Source organism: Amblyraja radiata, chromosome 9 (genome assembly GCF_010909765.2).
Source record: "Amblyraja radiata isolate CabotCenter1 chromosome 9, sAmbRad1.1.pri, whole genome shotgun sequence".
NCBI lineage: Eukaryota > Metazoa > Chordata > Chondrichthyes > Rajiformes > Rajidae > Amblyraja > Amblyraja radiata.
The window spans coordinates 31062328-31074659 of NC_045964.1; the positions used below are offsets into that span (position 1 = coordinate 31062328).

At 44.0% G+C, this 12332-nt stretch overlaps 1 protein-coding gene across 1 annotated transcript in view; it reads left to right on the forward strand.

The window, feature by feature from the left end:
- The window catches only part of LOC116976613, a 34991-nt gene extending 23209 nt beyond the window's left edge, over positions 1 to 11782 (forward strand). The window contains exons 2-3 of the mRNA XM_033026440.1: positions 9564 to 9653; positions 10712 to 11782. Coding sequence (XP_032882331.1) covers positions 9564 to 9653; positions 10712 to 11782 — 1161 coding nt within the window. The remainder of the gene's footprint in view (positions 1 to 9563; positions 9654 to 10711) is intronic.
- The last annotated feature ends 550 nt before the right edge of the window (positions 11783 to 12332 follow it).

Here is a 12332-nt window from a genome sequence, read left to right on the forward strand (position 1 = left end):
TACATTTGTGATATCAAATGTGCGAAAAAGACAATTCTTCAACATTCACAATTTCATCAGAGACCCACACTACCTGATGGAAATCAGGCCCACACATTGCCACCCACCCTCACTATCGAATATAGACAGGATCAACGTCAGATCTGGTGGAAACCATGTCTCCGGGCTCTTTGTCGGGTACGTCGAACAATCCTTGTTCAATACGTACCAGGGCCCCATCCCCGACCTCTACCTCCGTTACATCGACGACTGCTTTGGGGCCTGCACCCACACACAAATGACTGACTTCATCCACTTCACCACCAACTTCCATCCGGCACTGAAATACACCTGGACTATTTCCGACACTTCCCTACCATTCCTTGACCTCACTATCTCCATTGCAGGTGATAGACTCCTGACCGACATCCACTACAAACCCACTGACTCCCATGGCTATCTGGACTACACTTCTTCCCACCCTGCCTCCTGTAAGGACTCCATCCCCTACTCCCAATTCCTCCGCCTACGCCGCATCTGCTCCCAGGATGAGGCGTTCCACACCAGGACATCTGAAATGTCCTCATTCTTCAGGGAACGGGGATTCCCCTCCTCCACCATAGATGAGGCTCGCACCAGGGACTCTTCCATACCCCGCAACACTGCTCTCTCTCCCCATCCCCGCACTCGCAACAAGGGCAGAGTCCCCCTAGTCCTCACCTTTCACCCCACCAGCCGTCACATACAACAGATAATCCTACGTCATTTTCGCCACCTCCAACGTGACCCCACCACTCGCCACATCTTCCCATCTCCCCCAATGTCTGCCTTCCGCAAAGACCGCTCCCTCCGCAACTCCCTTGTCAATTCTTCCCTTCCCTCCCGTACCACCCTCTCCCCGGGCACTTTCCGTTGCAACCGCAAGAAATGCAACACCTGTCCCTTTACCTCCCCCCTCGACTCCATTCAAGGACCCAAGCAGTCGTTCCAGGTGCGACAGAGGTTCACCTGTATCTCCTCCAACCTCATCTACTGCATCCGCTGCTCTAGATGTCAGCTGATCTACATCGGTGAGACCAAGCGGAGGTTGGGCGATCGTTTCGCCGAACACCTCCGCTCGGTCCGCAAGAACCTACCTGACCTCCCGGTGGCTCAGCACCTCAACTCCCCCTCCCACTCCCAATCCGACCTCTCTGTCCTGGGTCTCCTCCATTGCCAGAGTGAGCAACACCGGAAATTGGAGGAACAGCACCTCATATTCCGCTTGGGGAGCCTGCATCCGGTGGGCATGAACATTGAATTCTCCCAATTTTGTTAGCCCTTGATGTCTCCTCCCCTTCCTTAGCCCTCGAGCTGTCTCCTCCCATCCCCCCGCCCTCGGGCTCCTCCTCCTCCCTTTTTCCTTCCTACTCCCCGCCACCCCCTATCAGTCTGAAGAAGGGTTTCGGCCCGAAACGTTACCTATCTCCTTCGCTCCATAGATGCTGCTGCACCCGCTGAGTTTCTCCAGCATATTTGTGTACCTTCTTTCAGAAGTGGAGTGGGGTTGTCTATGTTCAACGTCAGCGTGTTTTCCTTGTAATTTGAATAATTGTTCCAAATAATAATGTATTGAACATATTACACTTGAGTGACAATACAGTCATACAGCATGGAAACAGGTCCTTTGGCCCAGCTTGTCCGTGCATGCCCCATCTACACCAGTTCCACCTGCCTGCATTTGGTCCATATCCAACTAAACCTCCTATCCATGTAACTGTCCATATTATGTTTTTAAATTTTGCTCTATGAACTCCACTGGCTGCTTGTTCCATAGATACACCACACTGTGGAAAAGGTGCCCCTCAGGTTCCTATTAAACCTTTCCCACCTGTGTCCTGGACTTCTTGATCCCCATGCTCTGTGCCCTATGTATTCCCCTCATTATCTTTATTATATGATCACCTCTCCACCTCCTGCACTCCAAGGAATAAAGTCCTAGCCTGCCCAATCTCTCCCTGTAGTCCCTCGACTACAGAATTTCTGTCCCTAGAATCCTTGCAACATCCTCGTAAATAATCTCTGCATTCTATCCAGCAAGAAACTTCCCTCAGCAGGGTGACCAAAACTTGGAGGGGTATGAGAGAGAGATTTCTATCCTTTGATCAATGGCCTGCATGTCCGCAGGTTACAAACAGTTCATGTGCCATTACCTGAGAAGGATCTACGTTATAAATTAGACAATAGACAATAGGTGCAGGAGTAGGCCATTCGGCCCTTCGAGCCAGCACCACCATTCAATGATCATGATCATGGCTGATCATCCCCAATCAGTACCCCGTTCCTGCCTTCTCCCCATATCCCCTGACTCCGCTATTTTTAAGAGCCCTATCTAGCTCTCTCTTGAAAGCATCCAGAGAACCTGCATCCACTGCCCTCTGAGGCAGAGAATTCCACACTCACCACTCTCTGTGAGAAAAAGTGTTTCCTCGTCTCCATTCTAAATGGCTTACTCCTTATTCTTAAACTGTGGCCCCTGGTTCTGGACTCCCTCAACATCGGGAACATGTTTCCTGCCTCTAGCATGTCCATGCCCTTAACAATCTTATATGTTTCAATGAGAAGCCCTCTCATCCTTCTAAACTCCAGAGTGTACAAACCCAGCTGTTCCATTCTCTCAGCATACGACAGTCCCGCCATCCCGGAAATTAACCTTGTAAACCTACGCTGCACTCCCTCAATAGCAAGAATGTCCTTCCTCAAATTAGGGGACCAAAACTGTACACAATACTCCAGGTGTGGTCTCACTAGGGCTCTGTACAACTGCAGAAGGACCTCTTTGCTCCTATATTCGATTCCTCGTGTTATAAAGGCCAACATGCCATTCGCTTTCCTCACTGCCTGCTGTACCTGCATGCTTACTTTCATAGACTGATGAGCAAGGACCCCCAGATCACGTTGTACTTCCCCTTTTCCCATGACGCCATTTAGATAGTAATCTGCCTTCCTGTTTTTGCTACTAAAGTGGATAACCTCACATTTATCCGCATTAAACTTCATCTGCCATGCATCTGCCCACTCCCCCAACCTGTCCAAGTCACCCTGCATTCTCATAGCATCCTCCTCACAGTTCACACTGCCACCCAGCTTTGTGTCATCTGCAAATTTGCTAATGTTACTTTGAATCCCTTCATTCAAATCATTGATGTGTCACCCCAGATCCTCTGGCCACTACTATATCAGGAAGATTGTTTGTGTCCTCATTAGTGAAGACAGATCCAAAGTACCTGTTCAACTCATCTGCCATTTCCTTGTTCCCCATAATAAATTCACCTTTTTCAGTCTTCAAGGGTCTAAGGTACACAAAAATGCTGGAGAAACTCAGCGGGTGCAGCAGCATCTATGGAGCGAAGGAGATAGGCGACGATTCGGGCCAAAACCCTTCTTCAAGGGTCCAACTTTGGTTTTAACTAATGTTTTCCTCTTCACATACCTAAAGAAGCTTTTACTATCCTGCTTTCTATTCTTGGCTAGCTTACCTTCGTACCTCATCTTTTCTCCCCGTATTGTCCTTTTAGTTATCTTCGATGACACGTGTGCCGAGATACAGTGAAAAGTTTTTGTTGCATGCTATTCAGTCAGTGGAAAAACAACACATGATTACTACACATGATCAAGCCATCCGCAGGGTACAGTGTACAGATGCAAGATCATGGGAATAACATTTAGTGCAAGATAAAGTCCCGTCAAGTCCAATTAAAGATAGTCCGCGGGTCTCCAATGAGGTTCATGGGAGGTCAGGACCAATCTGTAGTTGGTGATAGGATGGTTTTGTTGGTTGATCACAGCAGGGAAGAAACTGTCCCTGAATCTGGTGGTGTGCGTTTTCAGACTTCTGTACCTCTTTCTTGATGGGAGAGGGGAGAAGAGGGAATAACTGGGGTGAGATTCGTTCTTAATTATATTGGTGGCTTTGCTGGCAGCGTGAAGTGTAGATGGAGTCAATGGAAGGGAGATGGACACAACATGCTGGAGTAACTCAGAAGGCCAAGCAGCATCTCTAGAGAAAAGGAATAGATGACGTTTCGGGTCTGGTCCCTACTTCAGAATTTGTGTCCAGCTTTGATAAAAACCAGCACCTGCAGTTCCTTTTTATTACATTACTAGACTAAGTGGGACCCGTTGGGTCCCATGTTCACACGGGAGGGCTAGTCCCCCAACTCAATATTCCACCTCTCCACCAATTACAATATTGGTGGCCGGGGGGGGGGGCTTTCTGGAGCACTAGTATGGGTGTGTGGGCTGAAGGGACTGGTTTCCAGAGGGCTAGTATGGACATTGTGGGCCAAATGGATTCTTGGGGAGGCAGCTCAGTCACTGAAGCCTGATGTGTTATATATATATATAAAATATATATAAAACATATATAAAATGGTCATAAATAGTAAAGGCACGGGAGAATTATGCCTCCATAAGAGATTGATCTCTTATGGAGGCATAATAGTAAGATTAAACGAAAACTTACCAGTTTGAAGTTTGATCTTTATTTTATGAGGAGTTACGATGAGGGATTACGTGAAGACCCCGTCCAGCACGCATGCACGACATACTTCAAAGCAGCGGTGTGGAATCACAGAAACAACACAATAATTGAAATAAACATAGTAAAGATAAGGAGAACTAAGAGATTATAGAGATTATTGATCTCTATAATTGAGGGTGGGAGCGGAGGGCACGTAATCCCTCATCGTAACTCCTCATAAAATAAAGATCAAACTTCAAACTGGTAAATTCTCATTTAATCTTACTATTTTACTTCGGAGTCACGTGAGTGACTACGTGAAGATTTTAAAGCTCTGTGATTTCAAACCGTGTAACAGTCCATACTTCACTCGCTGCCGAAGTCATCCAAGGGAGGAAGTATGTTATTGTAATCAAACATGAATCTGTTTGTAAAACAATAATGGTATTATTTGAAAATAATAACAAAGAAATTAATGCTCCCCCGGGCTTAAATTATATATTTTTTGTAGCGTCTAAATTTCTCTCTGCAAGTGAAACAGGTTTTGTTAATGGCTTGTTGTAGAATGTTTGAAAAGTTATTTCCATGGACTACCCCGCTGTTACCAGGGTAGGTCCAATGGCGCGTCCATTCTGTTAGCCGCCGACGTGGATGCTGCCCTGGTGGAGTGAGATGTGTAAATATCGGTATCCACTCCAACAGCTCCCAATACCTGTTTGAGCCATCTAGAGATGGTTTGACTCGGTACCCGACCATGTGGCTTTTTTGTGGCTGACCCATCGTGCTTTTTGTCTCCCTCGGGAATTTTAGGTTGTGTTGATATATTGTAGAAGGTGAGTCATGACACATAAACGGGGGTCAGGTGGGTACGCCCGGAATTCCATAATGAGTCCTGAAGTTCCTGGTCTACTCTGTTTTACCAGCTCCTGAATGGTGAATGTTATTTGGTCTGATGTTACGACCATATTGTCCAGTCTGAGTAGGTAAAAGGACTGGTCCCTTATGCTGAGAATAAGCCATCAGCATGGCCGTATACAGGGTAGCTGTTTCCAGAGTGAGGGATCTGGCTGGTGGCCATCCCTTAGGTATGTCAGGACAACGCTGACATCCCAGATTTTGGTATATCTAGGTCTAGGGGGTTTTGAATTGAAGGTACCTCTCATTAATTTGGCCACCAGTGGATGAGACACTATGGCCTGTTTCCCTGGTGCCTGTCTTAGATAGGCTGACAGTGCACTTCTAGCACATTTGATAGTGCTATAGCTCAGACCTTCATCGTGGTGAAGGCTGGCCTGGAACTCCGGTACATAGATATGGTGGTTGATTAGTAGGTTGTCCCTGTTCTCGAGCAGTATGTTTCCATTTTCTTATACTGGAGAGATATTGTTTCTTGGTGGAAAGTCAGTGAGATGCTGTCATCGTGTCCATGGTCCTATTTGCCAATCCCAGGTCCAGCAAAAGGTCTTTTTGGAATCTGCAATCCAGTAGGCTTATTCTGTCCTAGCATGGGTGACTTTCGCCTGATACAGGGTGGATCAGTATATCTGGTCCGCTGGGAATGGTTATGGGTTTCAATGACCCTGTCAAGGACCATTGGGAACCATGGCTGTGTAGGCCAGTCGGGTACTACTAAAAAGCCCGAAGTTCACCTGTATTTTGCGTAGTACCTGACTGATGAGGCAGAAGGGGGGAAAAAACATAGATTAGTTCCCTCCAGTTCAGCGAGAATGTATCCATCGCCGCTGCCTCAAGGCCCGGTCCCAAGCGACATACATCGGTACGTGGTGATTCAGTCGGGATGCAAAGAGATCGATATCTGGTATTCCATATTGCTTTGTAATTTCAGCAAATACTTTGGGGTTTAACATGTCTGCCACTGTATTTAGCTTACCTGGTAGGTAAGTTGCTGATAGCCAAATATGTTTGTCGACACACCATTACCAGATTGTGTTGATCAAATTATCACATGATATCGATTTTATCCCGCCCATATGGTTAGTATAGGCCACCACTGTGGTATTGTCAATTTGTAAACGAACATGCAAATGGTGCACTTTTGAACAATATGCTTTTAACCCATAGAACGCACCCAACATTTCCAAATAGTTTTTATGTCCAGTGTCTGTAGTAGTGATGATTCTAGATTAGTCCATCTACCACCTGTTCTGGATATGGGTTATCGATAAATGATGGGACTGGAACTATGCCAAATGTTCTCTTTCCATCATTATGTCTGAAAATAGGCAATTTCATGGTTCAGTCAAAGTGACCTGCATGTTGTTTAAAGCGCTAGCACCTTTGCTCTAATGCAAAGGTCCAAACTAGGTAGCTGGTAATTCTGCTACTAATTTCCCAATTACTCTTGCCACTTGTCGAATGGTTGGTCGATTGTTAACCATTAATTTGTTACAGGTTTGTGCCAATTCTGCTGACTTTTCTTTTGGCAACGATATAGACATGTGGACTGAGTTAATTTGAATACCAGATAGTCCATAGTTGTAGATGGTGTCAACGTAGATTTATCTGGATGTATGACAAAGCCCAAGGTTAAATAAGTTTTTAGTAGCTAATGCTGCTGAATTAGCTAATTCCATGGTTTTGTCTATTATTAAAATATCATCAAGATATGCCATGACAATATGTTTCCTTAATAGTGTCAGGGCTGGTTTTAATATCTTGGTAAACAGTTTTGGCTCATGTTAGACCATTAGTCAATAATTTGTACTGCCATAGTTGCCCCATCCAGGTAAATTTTAGGTATCTACGATGATCTTTATGAATGGGTACTGAATAGTATGCATCTTTTAAGTCGATGCCTGCCATAAAGTATCCTTAGGAAATCCATTGTTTGGCAGTTACAAATGTTTTCCTATTTTAAGGTGTGTATACCTGACGAAAGTATTCAATGTGGTTAAGTCAATGATGATGCGACATTCACCATCTTTTTTGGTTTTAGTAAATTTAATACGAATTCCAAAGGTTCGTGTTTATATTTCTCTATGATTCCCTTTGTATGTAACTTCTCCAGTTCAGCTTGTCCCTCATGTTTTCTTTTTAGTGAGAGGGTAAAACCCCTTTGGGGTGCATACTGAACTGGTGGCAAGTTTTCTTGAATGAATTCAATTTTTATCCATGAATACTTTTTGGTCTATAACTACCAAGTGTGATAGTCCTTCATGCTTCCAAAAACAGGTATAGTCTCCCCCCTGTTAGCACAATCCCCCCACCTTTTATGTGATGGTAGGAACCATACCCGCCTACCTCCACTGTTGTTTGGTGGTGTGTTCATTTCTTCGGTTTCTGGTTCCTTGTCTGTCGGGGTGGTGCTGTTGGGGGGTGGCGCATTTTCCATGGGGCCCGCTCTGGGCCCTGTCCCGAAAGGCTTCCGGGGATGGTATGCGGGCCCCGAGCTTTCACCAGTACCATGAAGCAGACGCCTACTGGTGGATGCGTAGAGGTACTGCCGTCTGGGTTTGAGTGGTTTAGCTCATTCCAGGTCCTGCCCTCATGAGGCCAAATGCCTTGGATTCTTCGTCCAGATTTTTGGGCTTGTTTTGGTAATTCTTTGCCAAATAGCAGGATCTGTGGTTCTGAGGCCGGCGTTCTACACAGTCCTGCGAATTTTTGGGGTTGAGGGCAGGTTTTATGACCTCCTTCCGGAGGTTGTTAATCACATATTGTGCTGCACAGTAGAGCCAGGGTGTTCTGTAATGTCAACCCTGTCCATGGAATGAGCATATGAAATGATAGCCGACGTCAGGGGTATCAACATTTTTTGCAATTTAAGTTCTTGGGTTTTGATACCCTGTTCAATGTATCCCCAGTAACGGCAGGCATATTGAGCAAAATGCAATTTTAAGGAGGCGTGATAAGGTCCAACGCCTCATTGACTACCTGTCTTGGAGAGGTTTAAAGGACAGGTAGTAAGCTGGCCGCCAGTTTAGGCTGTAATGGCCGTCCCGCTCGCGGTGTTGCCACGTAGCGGTTCACCACTCCCAGCAGCTCTTCCTGGTCCTGTACCTCAAGCATACTCCCGGTTTCTTCAGCCAGTGACCCCTGTTCTTGACCAGCCCAGTCCTGGTCGCCAACGCTCCCCTCTGTTGAGGGAGATGCGATGGCCAGTGCTTGTTAGTGCACTGGAGCGGGAGTGTTGGTGAGCTTGCCCCATCTCACGTAGCAAGTCTCGCTGGAGCATTTGCTCCATGAGCCTTTCCATAAGGCTTGAAACGGTCACCTGTTGCTGCTCTCGGGTGGTGAGTCTACCGTGCCGGGCTCGTCTGAGTGAACCGGCCGGTCTGACTTCCGTAGTGCCTTGCCTCCAGCCCGCTGCAGTTGTTTGAGCTGTGCTAGCGGCGCTGGGCTCGGCTCGGAATGCTGTCGGTGACTGTGGACCGCAGCGTGTGCGGTCCATGTGCTGCCGGTCGCCCCCCACTGCTGGAACCCTCCTGGTCCATCCTTGTTTCCTTGTTCATGTTCCTATTTAAAAATAAAACAGAACAAGGTTTCCAAAACACCATGTCCTCAGAGTAAGTTTGCTTACCTGGAGGTCCGTTTTCAAATTGTTGCGGGAGAGCTCGTACTCCCGTCCGTCGCTCTGCACTGCGTGAGACGCTATGTCGCGCATGCGTGCTGGACGGGGTCTTCACGTAGTCACTCACGTGACTCCGAAGTAAAATTCTCCCGTGCCTTTCATCCATAGTACGTTTTAAATGCGGAAGAATGTACTACTCACGTGCCGTCGACAATGCTTCAAGCCATCAGTGGGAACGGTCTGTAAAGGCCGCTGAAATTCTGCCTTTACACCGTAGACTGCGTGCATGTGCTGCGTTGCGCACTGCTCATACACACCAGCCTACTGCGCATGCGCAAGTTTCTTGGCGGGATTTTCAAAGATGGATAGTGATTACCTGAAGAGTTTCTCGAAGCAAACCTACGAGGAAAAGACCAAAATAATTTAAAATGGCAGACCAACGCCGGACCTTAAAGAACTTCAACAGCGCAAAGGAACAAAAATAATTAGAACATTTAAAACAGCTTGGTACAACAGGAAAGAGTGGCTATGTGGTTGTATTTCAACAAATAGGTTGTTTGTTTCCCGTGCCTGTTATTTTCAGTATCTAGTGGAACTGTATGGGTAGCAGGTGGATACAGTGATTTAAATAATTTGCCTAATGTAGGTATGTTACAATACTTACCTTCAGCGGCGCTGCAATTCTGCCACTGGCCGTTTTCGTGATTTTGGCGCCTTTGAGCGGGGGGGGGGGGGGGGGGGGGGGGGGTTAAAATGCGGTTTTTTTCCTACCTTGTCCTGGATTATATTTGGTTGGAGTGCAAGCTTTTGCTGAAGAATCGTTCCGACGGCCGTTCTGAGTCTTTTTTTTTTAAATCGTCCGACTAGTTCAGTGCTGGAGTCATTTTTAAATCAGCTTCTAAAGCCGTCAACGCCGACAACGGGGACGGATTTCATGTAGGTGACAGGTAAAAGAAAGACGTTTATTTTTATGTATAAAAGTGGTCCTTAAGATGCCTTTAGTTCACATTTTAAGTTGCGAAACGGTGATTTAGTCCCCATACGAACCGGCATGCCGATATGGGGATCTAAATCACCGCAAATCGCAACGTTCCAAATGATCGCGTTCCATAAAAACCCACTCGCAAGATGATTTAAATGGCCATTAATTTACAGGTATTAAACATTAAATTCCTTCCATTTGGCCTATAAATCCATGACAATGAGATTTAAAAATTATGTTATATTCTGAATTCTTGTGTGAATGTTATTTGGACACTTAGGCTATTTAAAAATGTTAATCCATTCTTAAGAAATTGATAGACGTTTAGATCTAGTAATTGAATTTTGTAATTAGCTACAATTAGGTAACTAACTAATTATATGCTTTAAGTTCAAGTCAACTAAGTAAGATTGTTTCATATTTGTTTCAGAATGCTTCAATCTATAATAACTGAAAATTTATTTTAGTTCTCTTAATTTTTAAGAAAGTTATGGCCATTTGACTGTCCTCGATCACAGCTTTTGTGTTAAGTCAATGGAAAAGCAATAGGGAACAAGATGCTAATTTCCGAGTATGAAAATGGCCATAACTTTTTTAATACTGATGATATGAAAGTGAATTAGGTGACAAATTAAACTTCTTTTTATGCTTTATCTGATGGGATAAATTACAGACTTGATTTTTTAAATCTCAAAATTTTGTAACATTGCTACCTAATGCTTTAAACAAGCACGAGAGATCTGCTGCGCATTATGAAAGCCAAATAGCATTGAAGACATTTGGGTCTACACGGATCGACTTGCTCATAGATAAGCAGAAGCAACTTAGCATCGATATTCACAATGAAAAAGTTAAGGAGAACAGAGAGATACTAAAAAAGTTAATATGTGCTACTTGCTTTTTGATCAGACAAGAACTTGCTTTTCGCGATGATAATGAAAACAAAGAATCGCTAAATCGTGGAAACTATATTGAGTTACTGAAATATACAGCAAAATTTGATGAAAAATTGGCACATAATTTACAAAGTTCATCCATTTTTTTTGGCATTTCTAACAAGATACAAAATGACTTGATTGAAGCAGTAGGCACAGTTGTAGAAAATAATATTAAAGAAGAGATCGCAAAAGCCCCATTCATTGCCATAGAAGTGGATGAATCCACTGTTATTTCAAATACAGCTCAGTGCTCTACAGTATTACGGTATATATTGGACTCTGAAATTAAAGAAGCATTCAAAGGCTTTGACAAACCTAAGGACAGAACTGCTACTAGTGTAACAGAATGCATATTCAATAACTTAGACAAATATACTTGTGCTGAGAAACTTGTAGCACAGACATACGATGGAGCAATGGTAATGGCATCAAACTTAAATGGTATTCAGGCTAAAGGAAGGGAAAAGGCACCGTCAGCTTTATTTACCCACTGCTGTGCTCATAAGTTGAATCTTGTTCTGTCTCAGTCAGCAAAATTCATACCTGAATGTACCGGCCTTTTCAAGACCATTGACGCTCTTGCCTCATTTTTTAGTCATTCTACAAAACAAACGCAGTTTCTTGATGAAATAATGCAGAAACGTATTCCAAAGGCAGCACCAACCAGATGGACTTCAAACTCAAAGCAAATTCTAACTATTTTGCAATATCATGGAGACCTCTGTAAACTTTTTGACAGCATTAACAGCAATCCTTTATTGTGGGATCCTGAAACTTTGGTGAGGAGCAATGGGTGTTATGCTTGGATAACAAAAGATTCTACATACTTTCTTCTCATGGTTTATAATTAAATTTTCATTAAAACTGACACTCTCTACAACATTTTGCGAACTAAAATGATAGATATTCCTTATTGCATTGAAAGAATCAATGAAACAATACATTCGCTTGAGGATGTGCGCCAATATTTTGATGACATTCATGAAAAGTTTGAAGAATATTGCAAAGAAAATGACCTGACTGAATCAAAATCTCGTTCAAAAAGTCCAATTAAAGAAGAGAGAGCACGAATATTTGATCTGATATTGGTTGATATATTGAAGCATATGGAAGCAAGATACAGCGACTTCAAAAATTTACAATTCATTTCCTTAGTTGATGGAAACAAGTTTCAAAAACTTGCTTGTCAAATTGATCAGGAGGCAATAGAAAGTTTAGAAAGAAACTACGGTAACTTCTTTGATGTCATAAGACTGAAAGCGGATCTAGCTGGAATTTATAATGCACAAGTGTTTCGGGATAAATCATTTAAAGATTTATTTGTTTTTATATTTCAAAATGGACTGGAACAAACGTTCCCTGAAGCTGTGAAGCTGCTACAATTAATTTTAACAATTCCTG